This window comes from Macaca thibetana, chromosome 2, assembly GCF_024542745.1.
Source record: "Macaca thibetana thibetana isolate TM-01 chromosome 2, ASM2454274v1, whole genome shotgun sequence".
Lineage (NCBI taxonomy): Eukaryota > Metazoa > Chordata > Mammalia > Primates > Cercopithecidae > Macaca > Macaca thibetana.
In genome coordinates this window covers 111,866,673-111,885,152 of record NC_065579.1, presented here as the reverse complement: position 1 = coordinate 111,885,152, position 18,480 = coordinate 111,866,673, and the positions used below count along the sequence as shown (strand labels likewise).

General features: G+C 37.2%; 2 protein-coding genes and 1 non-coding gene across 8 annotated transcripts in view; 1 reads left to right on the top strand and 2 right to left on the bottom strand.

Annotated features, from left to right (window-relative positions):
- The window catches only part of PDE12 (phosphodiesterase 12), a 508,182-nt gene that overhangs the window by 52,527 nt on the left and 437,175 nt on the right, over positions 1–18,480 (bottom strand). The window lies entirely within an intron of this gene.
- Positions 1–18,480, top strand: part of DNAH12 (dynein axonemal heavy chain 12) — a 248,319-nt gene that overhangs the window by 40,437 nt on the left and 189,402 nt on the right. For 5 of the 6 annotated variants that reach the window (XM_050781109.1, XM_050781106.1, XM_050781108.1 and 2 more), the window contains 7 exons: positions 4,342–4,531; positions 6,126–6,198; positions 6,797–6,955; positions 7,297–7,492; positions 10,891–11,079; positions 12,636–12,792; positions 13,435–13,526. In XM_050781109.1, the coding sequence (XP_050637066.1) occupies positions 4,342–4,531; positions 6,126–6,198; positions 6,797–6,955; positions 7,297–7,492; positions 10,891–11,079; positions 12,636–12,792; positions 13,435–13,526 (1,056 nt within the window). Of the gene's footprint in view, positions 1–4,341; positions 4,532–6,125; positions 6,199–6,796; positions 6,956–7,296; positions 7,493–10,890; positions 11,080–12,635; positions 12,793–13,434; positions 13,527–16,290; positions 16,832–18,480 lie in introns of those variants that run through there. The other variant, XM_050781112.1, reaches the window with a different exon arrangement.
- Positions 2,790–2,895, bottom strand: LOC126949390 (U6 spliceosomal RNA). The gene has a single exon (XR_007723697.1). It is a non-coding gene; the product is annotated as a U6 spliceosomal RNA (small nuclear RNA).

The following is an 18,480-nucleotide window of genomic DNA, read 5'->3' as shown; positions in this document are numbered from 1 at the left end:
TTTCTATTCTAGCCCTGTAATCAGTAATTTCTCCAGGGATTTTTGGCTCCTTTTGGTGGAGAATGGTATTTAAAAACCATGATATGTGTGTAAAATGTGCTCCTCGATACCGAGTGTCATTGCTTCCTGGCTTTCTCAGCAGAAGATCCAGAAAATAATTATTTCTCTCTCTCTCTCTCAAAACCCATGGATTCATACTGATACCTCCTATTCCAGTAACACCCCAGGGTTCATTCTAGCCTGTCCCCCTTTCTCTATGCATAGCTCCCTTCTCTGACAGTGAGGAATCTGGCTTTCATCCATTAGCCACAAGGTTTACTTATTTTGTTAAATCCTAGAGTATACATAAATAATTTCAAAATTACTGACTCGTACTACTGTGAAAAACAAACCTGCTCACCATAATTTAATTTCATCTATAGTCTTTTGTACTTAGCATAAGGATATATGGTTAAAATATTGTGTTCAGTATTGGTTAGTTCTACACTCCTTTTCAGTAGGTAATTATGAATACATTTTCAGCTAGGTAATTATTAATAACTTGAAATTCAGGTAGGTTCAGTGGTTCGTTTGTTTTCATTTGGAGTTTCTTTTCTCCCTTATTTATGTTGATATTTTTTACTTACACTTTGAGCAGGTAAAACAACAGCAAGATTTAAAATCAGAACTATACCAAAAGTACACCTCAGAGAAGCATCTCCCATCCCTTCTACTCTATTCCCATGCCCCCGTACTTTCTATCTATTCCAAGCTACTCTTTCATATAACCAATGCCATTAATTTTTGATTTATCCTTTCTGTGTTTAATTTTTTACAAATGAGCAGGTATGTTTTCTTATTTCCTTTTATCTTATACAAAATGCATCATACTGTAGATACTCTTGGATTTTGCTTTTTGTTGTTTGTTTGTTTTTCTTTTTTCTTTTTTATTTATTTATTTTTTTTCTGAGACAGAGTCTTACTCTGTCACCCAGACTGGAGTGCAATGGCACAGTCTCAGCTCACTGCAACCTCTGCCTCCCGGGTTCAAGCGATTCTCCTGCCTCAGGCTCCTGAGTAGCTGGGATTACAGGAGCCTGCCACCATGCCCAGCCAATTTTTGTATTTTTAGTAGAGACGGGGTTTCACCATGTGGGCCAGGCTGGTTTCAAACTCCTAATCTCAGGTGATCTGCCCGCCTCAGCCTCCCAAAGTGCTGAGGTTACAGGTGTGAGCCACTGCGCCTGGCCGCATTTTGTTTTTAACTTAATAATGTATCCTGGAAATCGCTCCACATCAATTTTTAGAGATCTTTCTCATTTTTCACCATTAGCTGCACAGAACACGAATGTATGCATCAGCCACTCTTAAATGTTTCCAGTATTTTGCTGCAATGAATACCTTGTATATGTGTGTTTTCATACTGTTGGAGGTATCGTTTTAATTTCTCTAAGTGGGATTTCAATATGTAGTGTTGTTAGATATTGCAAAATTTCTCTCCAAAATGTGCTAGCAATTTATGAGAGTGTTTGCTTCCCCATAGTTTCACAAAAGAATGTGGGGGTCATATTTTTAAAAAATTTTGTCAGTCTGATATGTGACAGCTGGTATCTCAGGGTAGTTTAAATTTGCTTTCTGTAATTATGAGTAAGATTATACATTTTAAAATATGGTTTAAGTGCCATTTCAATTATATTTTTATTGTGAAATGTTGGTTTATATCTTCTGCCCATATTTCTGTTGTAGTTTTGGTGTTATTTCCCCCTAAATGTTTACAAACTGTGATAAAATACACATAACATAAAATCATCTTAACCATTTTTAAGGGCACAGTTTAGTAGTATTTTCTTTTTTTTTAATTGTAATTTTTTAAATTTTAAGTTCCGGGATACATGTGCGGAATGTGCAGGTTTGTTACATGGGTATACGTGTGCCACGATGGTTTGCTGCACCTATTGACCCATCCTCTAGGTTCCCTCCCCTTGCCCTCCATCCCCCAATGGGCTCTGGTTTGTGTTGTTCCCCTCCCTGTGTCCATGTGTTCTCATTGTTCACCTCCCACTTATGAGTGAGAACATGCGGTATTTGGTTTTCCGTTCCTGTGTTAGTTTGCTGAGGATGATGGCTTCCAGCTTCATCCATGTCCCTGTAAAGGACATGATCTCCTTCCTTTTTATGCCTGTGTAGTATTCTATGGTGTATATGTACCACTTTTTTTTTTTTTTCCCGAGATGAAGTCTTGCTCTGTTGCCAGGCTGGAGTGCAGTGGGGTGATCTCGGCTCACTGCACTCTCTGCTTCCTGGGTTCAAGCAATTCTCTGCCTCAGCCTCCTGAGTAGCTGGGATTACAGGCACTCACCACCACACCTGGCTAATTTTTTTGTATTTTTAGTAGAAATGAGGTTTCACCATCTTGGCCAGGCTGGTCTTGAACTCCTGACCTTGTGATCCACCTGCCTCGGCCTCCCAAAGTTCTGGGATTACAGGCGTGAGCCACCGTGCCCAGCCATGTACCACATTTTCTTTATCCAGTCTATCATTGATGGGCATTTGGGTTGGTTCCATGACTTTGCTATTGTAAATAGTGCTGCAGTAAACCTATGTGTGCATGTGTCTTTATAGTAGAATGATTTATATTTCTTTGGGTGTATTCCCAGTAATGGGATTGCTGGGTCAAATGGTATTTCTGGTTCTAGATCCTTGAGAAATCACCATACTGTCTTCCACAATGGTTTGAACTAATTTACATTCCCACCAACAGTGTAAAAGCGTTCCTATTTCTCCACAGCCTCGCCAGCATCTCTTGTCTCAAAAATATGGAATGCTTCACAAATTTGTGTTCATCCTTGCACAGGGGCCGTGCTAATCTTCTCTGTATCATTCCAATTTTAGTATATGTACTGCCAAAGCGAGCACAGTTTAGTAGTATTTTCACATTCTTGTGCAGCAAATCTCCAGAACATTTTCATCTTGCAAAACTGAAACTCTATGCTTCTTAAATAACAACTCCCCATTTCCTCTTCCCCGTAGCCCCTGGCAACTACTATTTTGTTTTCTGTTTCTATAAATTTAAATGCTTCATATTAGTGGAATGATGCAATACTTGTTTTCTTGTGATTGGCTTATTTCACTTAGCATGATGTCCTTAAGGTTCTCCCATCCCCTAAATTTTAAAGCATTGTTTACACTTTGAGATGTATGTTGCAAATATTTTCTGCCAAATTGTCAATTGTCTTTTGACATTTTAAATTGTTTTTGTTATGCAAACCTTTATGTTTTTATGTAGTAAAAATTAATCTATCACTTGTTTCCTTTTTTGTATCTAGTATTTGAATCATAACTAGGAAGGTTTTTCCTATACTCAAATTATAAAAGACTTCATCTACGTTTTTCTTCATGATCCTTGTATAGTTTCATTGTTTAAGTTAAATTCTGGAGTTTAGTCTTATGTATGATGGAAGGTATGAATTATTTTATCTTTTTCCAAATGGCTAACCAGTTGTTCCAAATAGTTATTAAAACCTTCATATTTTTCCCAGTGTTTTGAGATGCCATGTTTATCATGTGCTAAATTTTCTGATATACTGGTATATTTTTGGACTTTCTGTTGTTTTCCACTGGTCTGTCTATTCATACACCTGTGCTACACCACACTTTCTGGTATGTTCTAATGTCTCCTAGGGCTAGCCCTCCATTGCAGATTTTCTTTCTCAGGGTTTTCTTGGCTGTTCTTGCATGTTTATTTTTCCACATGAACTTTAGGATCAACTTATTTAATTCCATAAAAATGTATGTAGATATTTTTATTGGTATTGTGTTAAATTAATTTTGGGAAAACTGAAATTTTCATGATGCTAAAATGTCTTTACTAAGATCAAGTGTCTTTTCATTCATTCATGTCTATTTTTAGTCAGACTATTCATTCTTATGGGAGAATTTGTGAAATTATATTATACTGCTATTGTACTGGAATATAATCTCAAGAGAGCATGGGCTTTGTTTTGTTCAGCTACTATGTACTCAGCGTTTAGAACAATATCTGAATATTTGTTGAATCAGTGGATATATTATAATAAGTTAGATAATAAGGAATAATAAGTTAAAGAATCTTTGTTTTGCCTTGAGAAAATGAAGACTCTGCTAAGAATATTAATTTGGCAAGAATTAATCATAAATAAAGAAAAAGATAAAATGGTTTCTTTGTAGGATGTACTTTTGGATTAAACAGTTTTTATTCTGAAAATGTTATTTTTCAGAATATTTTTAATCTGAAAAAATGTTGTCTTAGGAAGAGAGAGTTCAGGAGTTACACTGAAATGATACAACCATGCAGAACGTTTAGTTTTTTTCTTATGTTCTCAGTTCAACTACATTTATATGAAGCAATGTGTAGAAAGTAGTCCTATAGTACCTATTCAGCAGGAATGGCTGGATCACATGTTAAGGCTGATACCTGAGTCTTTAAAGGAAGGGAAAGAAAGAGAAGAACTCCTTGAAAGTCTCATAAATGAGGTGTCAAGTGACTTTGAAAACAGCATGAAGAGATATTTGGGTAAGTAGCATCTAACACACACCACGCTTCTGTCACCTTTGCCTCCCCCCAACCCCACTGAATCAAAAATAGAAATAAGCAAAATGAATAATGAACACTATATATTTAAACTATATCTATTTTTTTCTTTTCTTTGTCTTTTTTTCTTCGAGACACGATCTCTGTAGCCCAGGCTGGAGTGCAGTGGTGCTATTTCAGCTCACTGCAGCCTCCGCCTGCTGAGTTGAAGCGATTCCCCTACCTCAGCCTCCTGAGTACCAGGAACTTCAGGCACGCACCACTATGCCCAGCTGATTTTTTTATTTTTTGGTAGGGATGTGGTTTCACCATGTTGACCAAGCTGGTCTCGAACTCCTGGACTGAAGCCATCCGCCCATCTCAGCCTCCCAAAGTGCTGGGATTACAGACTGAACCACTCAGGCCAGCCCAAACTATTTGTATTTCTTAGATATGATTTTTATTTAAAGTTTTTATTTTGAGGCTATACTTAAGTCAAAATCCTTACAATTTAAGGGTACTTTTTGTATTTTTTTAAATTAGCTAACATCTCTTTGACTTTTTACTTTATGAGTTTAGCTATACTATTTATAGGTTTTCTAGAAAATACTAACGTGTTTTGGGAGATTTATTAGGGGTATAATCTGCTATTTTTTAGAATAAATTCTTTTCCTTTTTAAAAATTGACAAATAAAAATTGCATATAGTTATCATGTACAATACATTTTGAAATATGAAACATTGTGGAATAACTAAATTGAGCTAATTAACTGATGCATTTTTCCCCCATATTTACCATTTTTTGTGTGTGGTGGGAACACAGAATCTACTTTTGACAATTTTCAAGGATACAATAAATTGTTACTAACTAGTCACTATGTTGTATAATTGCTTTCTTTCTTTTCTTTTCTTTTTTCTTTTTTTTTTTTTTTTTTTTTTTTTTCTGTGACGGAGTCTCACTCTGTTGCCCAGGCTAGAGTGCAGTGGTATAATCTCATCTCAATGCAACCTCCACCTCCCAGGTTCAAGCGATTCTCCTGCCTCAGCCTCCCGAGTAGCTGGGACTACAGGTGCCTGCCACCATGCCCAGCTAATTTTTGTATTTTTAGTAGAGATGGGGTTTCACCATGTTGGTCAGGCTGGTCTCGAACTCCTGACCTCAGGTGATCTGCCCTCCTTTGCCTCCCAAGGTGCTGGGATTACAGGCATGAGCCACCGTGCTCGGCCTCCATGTTATATAATCTCTTGAACTTGTTCCCTCCTATCTAACTGAAATTTTGTAGCCTGTGACTAACATTCCAGTCCCTGGTAGCCACCATGAAATGCACTTCTTTTAAGTGGCCATGCTAGTGACTTTTGAGTAGATGGAATGCAAAAAACTGAGATCTTATTAAAGCTTTTATTTATCTGAACTCTCCTCTAAAGTAAGGCCAAAATAGTACCAATAACTTGATTTTGTTTCAAATAAAGGAGTTTTTTCTTACATTCCTTTTAATGCATAGTAAACTATACCATCCAAAATCAAAAGTTAGAAACTTCGATATTAATAGATTGTGCAGAGATTTTCAAGAAGCATTAATATATCCATGTATTTTAGTGCAGAGCGTTCTTGTGAAACCACCAGTTAAATGGCTTGAAGATGAAGGAGGTCCTTTACCTGAATCTCCTGTGTGAGTAAATAAGTTTACAAACAGTACTTCATCCAATTTTTGATATAGATTAAAAATAAACTGATCTTATATTCGAGTCTACAGTTGTGATACTCAAAGGTATTTTGAACACATCCAAAAAAAAAGATACTCTTGTTTTTCCCCCAGAGGTACCCTCTCTACTATGCTTGTTTAGTTCTGCATACATAACTGGAGAGATCTTTATGAATGCATAGCTTAACTTAGCCTTGAGTAAGTTTTGGTGTATGCCAGACAGATTTCTCCAGCCCTTTTCTTTAGTCCTAAAGACTGTGTTCTTTCATTTTCGCCTGGGATACCTGAGCCAAAGCACAGTGGAAGTTAGCAGAGCTCTCAGATCTGGCCCATCAGTCTGCCTTACTCACAAATTATTTCTGTTCCCTCTGAAGATAATGCAGTTTTGAGTTCTTGATGTGTTTTTATTAAATGCATATATCTTAAGGTTCCCATTGCTGACCACATTTCCCTCTTCTCAAGTCCCACTTTTCTCACTTCAATACTAATTTCATGTTATAAGCATTATTTCCTAAAGTTTAGGGTGTATTATAATCATGTTCGATATGGTGTTTTGCTTTTCCAGAGGCCTGGATTATTCTAATCCTTGGCGTTCTAGCTATGTGCAGGCAAGAAATCAAATATTCTCTAATTTGCACATTGTTCATCCAACTATGAAAATGTTACTGGACCTTGGTTATACAACATTTGCTGATACAGTTTTGTTGGACTTTACAGGAATTAGGTAAAATCCTGTATTTATTAATTAAATTTAAAATTTGAATATCTCCTTGCTTGAGTCTATATTTTTGACTGTATAATTTTTAAAACAGATCCCTAAATCTTCAACACTTTTCTTACAGGCACACACCACCACGCCCAGCTAATTTTTGTATTTTTAGTAGAGATGGGGTTTTACCACATTGGCCAGGTTGGTCTCGAACTCCTGACCTCGTGATCTGCCTGCCTCAGCCTCCCAAAGTGCTGGGATTGCAGGTGTGAACCACCGTGCCCGGCCTAACAATTGTGTTTTAAGACCAATATGTATCATTTGCTTCAAATCATATTTCTTTTTCTCATAAATAGAGCTAAAGGTCCAATTGACTGTGAATCACTGAAAACTGATCTATCAATACAAACTAGAAAAGCAGAAGAGAAAATAATGAATACATGGTATCCAAAGGTTATAAATCTCTTTACTAAGAAGGAGGCACTAGAAGGTGTTAAACCTGAAAAATTGGATGCATTTTATAGCTGTGTTTCCACACTTATGTCAAATCAGGTAAATATACTTTATGTATATCAAATGATAATGTTATTAAAATTAGTTCAGTATTTTAAATAGAATTCTATGTAAACATAGTGCTAAGTAATTATTTTGAAATAAATTAAAATATTTCTACTGCAATTTTATTTAAATAATTTTAGCAGAAAAATACTGAGTTTCTGAAACTATCTAAAATGAAAGGAAATCTAGAAGTATATGTTAGTATTATGAGTAATTACTTGGCTCATGCCTAAAGGATATATAAGTTAATTATAGCTTTATTTGGAGTATGTTAACAAAAGAATTATTCTAGTAACATATTTTTGAATTTATTAAATTTAGAGTTGGTTGATTCTCATTTCATTCTCAGTAAAATCTTGGTTTAAAATGTTATTGATCATTGTATAAGAGGTATATGGTGGAAAAATATTTTAAAGTTATAGATAATCTTTAAATGACAAATAGGGAATTTTTAATTTTATGAAATTATATTTATGGCCTTCCCAAATTTTTACTATTGTAGATATACAATTCTAGAAAAATAGTTTTGAAGAAAAACTTGCCCTTTTGGTAAAGACCTCCAACAATTCCATGAATTTTGTCTTGAATATTTAAAAGGATAATATACATATTTAATATCTAGTATGTAATGCTGTAACTAATATACATGGTTTCCTTTCTACCTTTACCCTCTTAAGAGGACTGTGATTATTTAATAAAAGAGATGAGGAATGTCTTGAAGATCATTTAGAACCATGTTTGTCTGCTGGGGTAAATTCCCAACAGTTGGTTCTCTATAAGAAAGCGTTATTCGTACTTTAGAAGCTCCTTGTGCACATTTCTAAGTTCCAGTGACTTTACTTTCACCCAGTAGTGTGCTAGAAATATGGCTCTCCAGAAAAGAAAATCACCCTTAGGCTGGGCACAGTGGCTCACACCTATAATACCAGCACTTTGGGAGGTCCAGGCAGGTGGATGACTTGAGCTCAGGAGTTCAAGACCAGCCTGGTCAACATGGCAAAACCTTCTTTCTACTAAAAATACAAAAATTAGCCACGCATGGTGGCATATGCTTGTAATCTCAGCTGCTCAGGAGGCTGAGGCACGAGAATAGTTTGAGACTGAGAGGCGAAGGTTGTGGTGAGCCCAGATTGTGCCACTGCATTCTAGCCTGGGCAACAGAGTAAGACTCTGTCTCAACATAATAAATAAATAAATAAATAAGAAAATTACCCTGATTTGTAGTGTTTGTTGACTTCTGTGGTGTAAATATTCCCACCATGGTAAATTTCGAGCTTCTAAGAGTTTAACAACTGGTCACAAAATTCTTGAATATTTAACAATTGACTCTTGAGAGAACAGGAGCTAGCTCTGGCATTCCACTGTACCTCACTCCATGTGCATGTCCCCACATTACACCCTTACCTCTGCTTGTCACGCCTCCCCTCCCTTCAGTCTTTACCATGTTATTTGATCTTTTGGAACATTTTCTGTACCAGGGACAGAATTACTAAAGAATGTGAAAAATTCTGAGTCTCCATTTTAAGATTGTTGATACTCTATTAAAAAATTAAGGTTTGGCTGGGTGTGGTGGCTCATGCCTATAATCTCAGCACTTTGGGAGGCTAAGGTGGGACGATCACTTGAGCCCAGGAGTTCAAGACCAGCCTGAGAAACAAAGTGAGACACTGTCTCTAGAAAAAAAAATAAAAAATTAGCCAGGCATGGTGGCTTATGCCTATTGTCCCAGCTACTCAGGAGGCTGAGGTGGGAGGATTGCTTGAGTCCCGCATCCCAGGAACTCGAGCCTACTGTGAACTATGATTGTGCCACTGCACTCCAGCCTGGGCAACAGAGCAAGACCCAGTCTTAAAAAACAAAAATAGGCTGGGCACAGTGGTTCACACCTATAATCCCAGCACTTTGGGAGGCCGAGGTGGGTGGATTACCTGAGGAAAGGGGTTTGAGACCAGCCTGGCCAACATGGTGAAACCCTGTCTCTACTAAAACTACAAAATTTAGTCAGGCATGGTGGCAGGCACCTATAATCCCAGCTACTCAGGAGGCTGAGGCAGGAGAATTACTTGAGCCCGGGAGACGGAGGTTATAGTGAGCCGAGATCGTGCCATTGCACTCTAGCCTGGGCAACAAGAAGGAAACTCCGACAGAGTGAGTCTCTGTCTCAAAACAAAAACAAAACCAAAAAAACCAAAACTAAAAACAAAATTAGGTTTTGCATATAATGTTCTATTTATTGTTTTAGGTTATATTTGTTAATGTATGTTCTCACTTATTTGGGGGCTAAAAATTAAAACAGTTGAACTCATGGAGATAAAGAGTAGAAGGATGGTTACCAGAGGCTGGGAAAGGTAGTGGGAGAAGTGAGCACGGGGGGTGGTAAGTGGGGATATTTAATGGGTACCAAAAAGTTAGAAAGAATGAATAAGCTGAGTGTGGTGGCTCACACCTGCAATCCCAGCACTGTGGGAGGCCAAAGCTGGTGGGTCACTTGAGCTCAGGAGTTTGAGACCAGCCATGAGCAACATGGCAAAACCCTGCCTCTACAAAAAATACAAAAATTAGCCAGGCGTGGTAGCATGTGCATGTAGTTCCAGCTACTCAGGAGACTGAGGTGGGAGGATGGCCTGAGCCCAGCAGGCAGAGGTTGCAGTAAGTGGAGGTCTTGCCACTGCACTCTAACCTGGGCAACCCTGTCTCAAAAACAAAAAACAAACAAACAAACAAAAAGAATGAATGAATAAGACCTAGTATTTACTAGCACAACTGGGTAACTACAGCAAAACATAATTTAATCATCCCTTTCAAAATAACTAAAAGAGTATAATTAGATTGTTTGTAACACAAAGGATAAATACTTGAAGTGATGGAAATCCCATTTATGCTGATGTGACTATTACACATTACATTCCTGTATCAGAATATCTCATGTAACCTTTATATACACCTACTATGTACCCACAAATATTAAAAATTAATAAGAACATATCATGCTGATTAGCTGGGTGTGGTGGCATGCATCGTAGTCCCAGCTACTCAGGAGGCTGAGGCAGGAGGATTGCCTGAGCCCAGGAGTTCAAGGTTACAGTGAGCTATGATGGCACCATTGCACTGCAGTCCGGGCAACAGAGTGAGACACTGTCTTAAAAAAAAAAAAAAAAATATATATATATATATATATATATGTATATATGTGTGTGTGTGTGTGTATGTGTGTGTATACACATGTATATATAGTATGCTGAATGAAGATAATTTTCAAGACTAAACGGATTGATAGCATGTTTTAATTATAGAAGATTATAATCAGATATAGACAATTCTAATCAGTTTACTGATGTTAGTTAAAAGTTGAATTTATACTCTCTAAAGTAATAATGATTTATATCATGCAGCTAAAGGATCTCTTAAGGAGAACTGTAGAAGGATTTGTAAAACTCTTTGACCCAAAAGATCAAGAAAGGCTGCCAATATTTAAGATAGAATTGACATTTGATGATGACAAAATGGAATTTTATCCTACCTTTCAAGATTTGGAAGATAATATTTTGAGTTTGGTAGAACGAATAGCCGAAGCTCTGCAGGTATTACATCTTTACCCATCGGGTTTCTTTATGTGGCTCTTTTAAAGAATTTTAAATTATTTGAGTCGAATCTCTATGAAGTGTATATGTACATAAAATGTTATGACTCTTTGTGTTATTTTCCTCCCTCAATTATTTTAAATTAGAAATTGCTTTCTCTTTGAAAAAGTCTCTTGGCTGGAGATGACATCTTCTTTCTTAGAACTTTTCTTGTAGCTATGAATTGATTTTTTTTTTTTTTGCATGTCTCATCTCTACTGAGTTGTGAGCTTCTTAAGAACAAGATCTAATTAATATTTGTTCTTTCTAGAGCTTTCTGGTATAATTACTTTGTCAATAAATATTAGTCAATAAATATTTGTCGGCCGAGCGCAGTGGCTCACGCCTGTAATCCCAGCACTTTAGGAGGCCGAGGCAGGCGGAACACGAGGTCAGGAGATCGAGACCATCCTGGCCAACATGGTGAAACCCCATCTCTACTAAAAATACAAAAAGTAACTGGGCGTGGTGGCATGTGCCTGTAATCCCAGTTGCTCAGGAGGCTGAGGCAGGAGAATTGCTTGAACCAGGGAGTTGGAGGCTGCAGTGAGCCAAGATCATGCCACTGTACTCCAGCCTGGCGACAGAGCAAGACTCTGTCTCAAAAAAAAAAAAAAAAAAAAAGATAAATAAATAAATATTTGTTAAATATTTATTTGTCAATAAATAATTAGTCAATAAATATTTGTTGAATGATAAAAAACTTACGCAACTTAAGGTTTTCTTTGTTTTGTTTTTTTTGAGACAGGGTCTCACTATTGACCTAGGCTGAAGTGCAGTGGCTATTCACAGACATGATCATAGCACACTGCTGCCTCAAACTCCTGGGCTCAAGTGATCTTCTTGCCTCAGTTTCCCAAGTAGCTGGGACAATAGGCATGTGCTGCTGCACCTGGCCCAACTATACAATTTTAAATCATTATTTTGTATCAAGTTATTTTTTCTTCGGCCATTGAAATCTGAAAAGAATGTTAAAAAATATAGTATAAGATCTACATATAGGCCCGGCGCAGTGGCTCACGCCTGTAATCCTAACACTTTGGGAGGACGAGGCGGGCGGATCGCCTGAGCTCAGGAGTTCGAGACCAGCCTTACCAACATGGTGAAACACCATCTCTACTAAAATACAAAAAATAGGCCAGGCACGGTGACTCATGCCTGTAATCCCAGCACTTTGGGAGCCCAAGGCGGGCGGATCACAAGATCAGGAGGTCGAGACCAGCCTGACCAACATGGTGAAACCCTGTATAAAAATACAAAAATTAGCTGGGTGTGGTGGCGTGCGCCTGTAATCCCAGCTACTCAGAAGGCTGAGGCAGGAGAAGCACTTGAACCCGGGAGGCGGAGGTTGCAGTGAGCTGAGATCGCACCACTACACTCCAGCCTGGGTGACAGAGCAAGACTCTGTCTCAAAAAAAAAAAAAAAAAAAAAAAAAAAAAAAAAAAAATCTACATATAGATTAATTATACAGTTAGATATTTATTATATACATTGTTATTATTTTTATTTGCGTTAGAATGTCCAAACAATCCCCTCTTGGCTATCAGGAACTTCAACACCAGTAAATCTTGACACAGAACTTCCTGAACACGTGTTACACTGGGCTGTTGACACACTGAAGGCAGCAATACATCGGAACTTAGAAGGTGCAAGAAAACATTATGAGACATATGGTGTGTATGATATATATAATATTATACCATTTGTCATCATTTTATTTGTGCTAGAATTTGGTCAGGTGTCTGTTTGTCTGGGGCTGCCATGAAAGAACAGGGAGAGCCAGAAGTGAGCATAGGCGTAGCTTTTGGCAGAGTCAAGAATCAAACCCAATACATTTTGTTGTCCAGTCCAAAGGGTGTGTGTGAACTGGAGCGGGGTGGTAAAGTCAAAGGCAGAGAGAAGAAATGTTGGAACAATTCAAGGGTAAAAGCAAGGTAATTTCTGAGAATAGTTTCAAAGAGGATGTAGCTCAATTTTATTGGTCTGAAGTCTCCTCATGTATGTGTGAGGTCAGGATGTATGGTTGTTCTTTGACATTCTATTAACCAACATCTTCTATTAATTGGTGTATCTGTACCCCTAAGTCATTCTTAAAAGTCTCAAATACTCTATTACCTTTGTTTTAAAATGTTTGTGTTTAACTTGGTTTGCTTTTATTCTACCCATTTTCTTAAAATATAGTAAATCATATATGTTAATACTCTATTAATAATAATATTTAATTGAGTAGGTTCCCCATTCCATGATCATATAAAAAGTGTTTTATCTTCTAAAAAGGGTATTACTGAGATTTTAATTAGATTATTAATTTTCAGTTGAAAAATATAACTGGCTCCTTGATGGGACCGCAGTTGAGAATATAGAGACTTTTCAGACAGAAGATCATACTTTTGATGAATATACAGAGGTAAGTGGTAATTCTGTTTTTATTAATGTGTTTTGAATTTTTTGTAACATTAGGATCTTTCCATTCTAAAAGTAAATGTTTAAATATAATTTCTTATTTAAAATATAATTTCAACAAAACTCATTGTCTTACCTTATAATTTCTTTAGTCATTCATTTACTCATTTATTAATTCAATAAAAATTTCCTTATCACATTCAGACACCTAGCAAGATTTGGTGATGCAAAAATAAATGATAGGGTGGGAATGGTAGCTCATGCCTATAATCCCAGCACTTTGAAAGGCCAAGACAAGAGGATTGCTTGAGCCCAGGAATTTGAGACCAGCCTGGGCAACATAGTGAGACCCTCTCTCTACGGAAGTTTTTTTTTTTGTTTGTTTGTTTTTTTAATTAGCCAGGTATGGTGGTGCATTCCTGTATTCCTTCTTACTCAGGAGGCTGAGGCAAGAGGATCACTTGAGCCCAGGAGGTTGAGGCTGCAGTGAGCTCTGATTGCACCACTGTTCTCCAGCTGGGCAACCGGGCGAGACCCTGTCTTAAAAATATATATACAACTATTGTCTTCAGGAGCTTATATTTGGCCTGGAAGCCTGACATGGAAATAACAACTATGAAGTATTAGATAAGTACTAGAATAGAGACATGGACAAAGTGTTGTTTGCTTTGGGAAATTGGTGAAGATATTATACAAGAAGTGAAATGTGAGTTGGGCTTTGAAGTAGATTTTATAAGTGGAGAAGGGAGGGGATGTAGCATGAACCAAGGTGTTCAGAGAACATAAATGAATGAAAATAGTTAAATAATAGGTAACAGGGACACAGTACATGGAAGATTTAGAATATGATGAAGTTTGAAGTGTAAGTTGGAGCCACATGGGAAAATCCTGGAGTATCTTTGCTCAAGAGTTTGTACTTTGTTCTGCAGGTTTTTAGCCATGGAAGTAATCTATTTGGATCTGAGTTTTAGGAAGATAATTCTGGGCCGGTGCAGTGGCTCACACCTTTAATCTCAGCACTTTAGGAGGCCAAGGTAGGTGGATCATGTGAGGTCAGGAGTTCGAGACCAGCCTGGCCAACATGGCGAAACCCCATCTCTACTAAAAATAAAAAATTTGCCAAGCATGGTTGTCTATGCCTGTAATCCCAGCTACTAGGGGGACTGAGGAGTAGGAGTGCTTGAACCTGGGAGGCGAAGGTTGCAGTGAGCAGAGATCATGCCACTGCACTCCAGCCTGGGCAACAGAGTGAGGCTCCATCTAAAAAAAAAAAAAAAATTCTGGTAGTAGTGGGGAAAAGGCAATTGAAAGAGAAAAGACTCCCACCTCCTCAAGGGACCTTGTTCTATTGGTTAAAACTAGCCTAATATTTCTTCACTTTCCTTCTTTCTATTGACTGTTTAGATTTTTAAATGTATATTTTATACATTTTAATTTTTCTAACATCTTAAATATTAAACATATACAGGTTTTTTTTTTTTTTGAGACAGGGTCTCACTCTATTGCCCAGGCTGGAGTGCAGTGGCATGATCATGGCTTACTACAGCCTTAACCTCCCGGGTTCAAGCAGTCCTCCACTTCAGCCTCCTGAGTAGCTGAGACTAGAAGCGTACACCTCCCGGCTAACTTTTGTTTAAAGTTTTTGTTTTTTTTTTTGAGATGGGGTCTCCTTACGTTTCCCTGGGTGGTTTTGAACTTCTACACTCAAGCAATCCTCCCACCTTGGCCTCTCAAAGTGTTGGGATTGCAGGCATGAGCCACCACACCCAGCCTGTACAAATAAATTGAAGGAATTTTACAAAGCATACCACCTGCATTCTAGGATTTTGCTATATTTATTTGTCATTCCATCCCTTTTAAAAATTCTTTATTAATTTCAAGAGAAATTAACTTTAAAAAATCAACTTGAGATTTAGTTTATATACAATAAAATGTACCTATTTTAATTGTACAGTTATATGAGTTTTGACAAATGTGTATACTCATGTAACCATCACCAGAATCAAGATGTAGAACATTTCTCCTACCTCAGAAAGTTTTCTTATACCCCGTCCTGGTCAATTCTCCCCAACTCTGACCTCAGGAAACTGCTGGCATGCTTTCTGTTACTATAGATTAGGTTTTTGTTTTCTAAAGTTTCAGATAAATAGAATCATAAATACATACTCTTTTGCATCTGATTTCTTTTATTAGCATAAAGTTTTCGAGATTTATCTATGTTGTGCGTATCAGTAGTTTATTCCTCTTTTGTTTGTTTTTGTTTTTGTATGTATATGTGTTTTTTGTTTTTGTTTTTGTTTTTGTTTTCGAGACGGAGTCTTGCTCTGTCGCCCAGGCTAGAGTGCAGTGGTGCAATCTCGGCTCACTGCAACCTCTGCCTCCCAGGTTTGAGCCATTCTCCTGCTTCAGCCTCCCGAGTGGCTGGGACTACAGGCGCCCGCCACCACGGCTGGCTAATTTTTTGTATTTTTAGTAGAGAAGGGGTTTCACCATGTTAGCCAGGATGGTCTCGACCTCCTGACCTCATGATCCGCCTGCCTCGGCCTCCCAAAGTGCTGGGATTACAGGTGTGAGCCACTGCGCCCAGCCTAGCTTATTTCTTTTATTGCTTAGTAGTATTTCACTGTATAGATATACAGTTTCTTTATTCATTCACATTTTGATGGGTATTTGAGATGTTTCCAGTTTTTGGCTATTATGAATAAAGTTACTATGGTCTTCTGTTTATAAGTCTTTGTGTGGACATATGCTTTCATTTCTCTTTCTAGGAGTTGGATTGCTACGTGGTATGGGAAGTGTATGTTTAACTTTTAAAGAAACTGTTAAGCCAGGCATAGTAGCTTGCACCTGTAGTCTCAGCTACTCAGGAGGCTGAGGTGAAAGGATTACCGGAGACTAGGAGTTCGAGTCTGCAGTGAGTTATCATCATGACACTGCACTCCAACTCAGGTGACAGAGCAAAACTCTTGTCTCAAAAAACAGAAGAAACTTCAATTTCTCTCAAAGTTGTTATATCATGTACAATCTCACCAGCAGTGTATGAGATGTCCAGTTCTTCTACATCCTTTTCAGCCTTCGGGATTATCAGTCTTTTACTTTTTATTATTGTTTTATTTTTTCCCACTGCACTTTCACATCTAGATTACCAGCCTTTTTAATTTCATGTGTATGTTGGTATCCCATTGTGGTTTTAATTTGCATTTCCCTAATGACTAATGATGTTTAGCATCTTTTAACATGTCACGTTCCATCTGTGTATCTTTTTATTAATAAAAATAAAGTGTCTCTTAATTGTTTGTACATTTTAAATTGGGTTTTTATGTTTTATTGTGGAGCTATAATGGATGTATTTTATTGGACTATATTGTTATAATCAATGTTATGGAGTTTTAAGAATTCTTTATATATTCTGGGTAAAAATTCTTTATCTGAAATAGTTTTGCAAATATTATCTCATAGTTTATGCCTTGACATTTTATTTTTATAACGATGTCTTTCAAGGAGCAGACATTTTAAATTATAATTAATTCTAGTTTATCACTTTTTTCTTCTGAGGTTCATACTTTTTGTGTCCTAACAAATCTTTCCTACTCCATGATCGTAAAGATTTGTTCCTATATTTTACTCTAGAAGCTTTTCTTAGAATCCCTAAACAACACATGTGATCGTCTAGAAGTTTTATAGTTGTAACTTTCACATTTAGGTCTATGACCCTTTGTAAGTTAACTTTTGTATGTGGTGTGGGATATAGGTCATGGTTCAGATGTTTTTCATGTGGACATCCAGCTGCCCCAGCATCATATGTCAAAAATACTGTCTTGTCCTCATTAAAGTATCTTGCCATCTTTGTTGAAAATCAATTGACCCTATATCTGTGGGTCTATTTCTGGATTCTCTATTTTCCATTGATTTATATATCTATTCTTATGCCAGTACCACACTGCCTTGATTTCTGTAGTTTAATGGTAAATTGTAAAATCAAGTAGTGCAAGTTCTCCCACTTTGTTCTTTTTCCAAAATTATTTGGACTGTTCTAGGTGCTTGGCATTTCCATATACATTTTAAAATCAACCTATCAATTCCTAAAGAAGCCAGCTCGGATTTTGGTTAGGATTGCATTGAATCTCTGAATCAATTTGGAAAGAGCTGCCATCTTGAAATAGAAGCTTTCAGTACATGACCATAGTATGTATTTAAATTTATTTGGACCTTCTTTAATTTCACTCAGCAATGTAGTTGTAGTTTGCACTGTACAGCTCTTGCAAATATTTTCCTAAATCTGTCCCTTAAAATGTTTCAGGTTTACCTGATTTTCTTATAGTTTTTTTTTTTTTTTTAAACAGAGTTTCACTCTTGTTGCCCAGGCTGGAGTGTAATGGTGCGATCTCGGCTCACTGCAACTTCTGCCTCCTGGGTTCAAGCAATTCTCCTGCCTCAGCCTCCCCAGTAGCTGGGATTACAGGCGCTTGCCACCACACCCAACTAATTTTTGTATTTTTAGTAGAGACAGGATTTTGCCATGTTGGCCAGGCTGGTCTTGAACTCCTAACTCAGGTGATCTGCCTACCTCAGCCTCCTAAAGTGCTGGGATTACAGGCATGAGCCACTGCACCTGGCCATAAATAGTATTTTTAATAGCAATTTTTATTTACATTACAGTGTTGAATAGCAGCAGTGAGATAGGGCATCCTTGCTGTGTTTATAGTGTTGTGGGAAATATATTCAGATTTTCATCATTAAATACGTTAAGAGTTGAGTTTTTGGTAGATGCCCTTTATTATGTGAATGAAATTCCCTTCTATTCCAAGTTTGCCAAGAGTTTTTATAATGGGAGGGTGCTGAATTTTGTCAAGTATTTTTTGGCACATATTTAATTGATCACATGTATTTTCTCTTTTTTTCTGTTAATATTTTGAATTATATTTATTGATGTTCAAATATTAACCCAATGTTGTTTT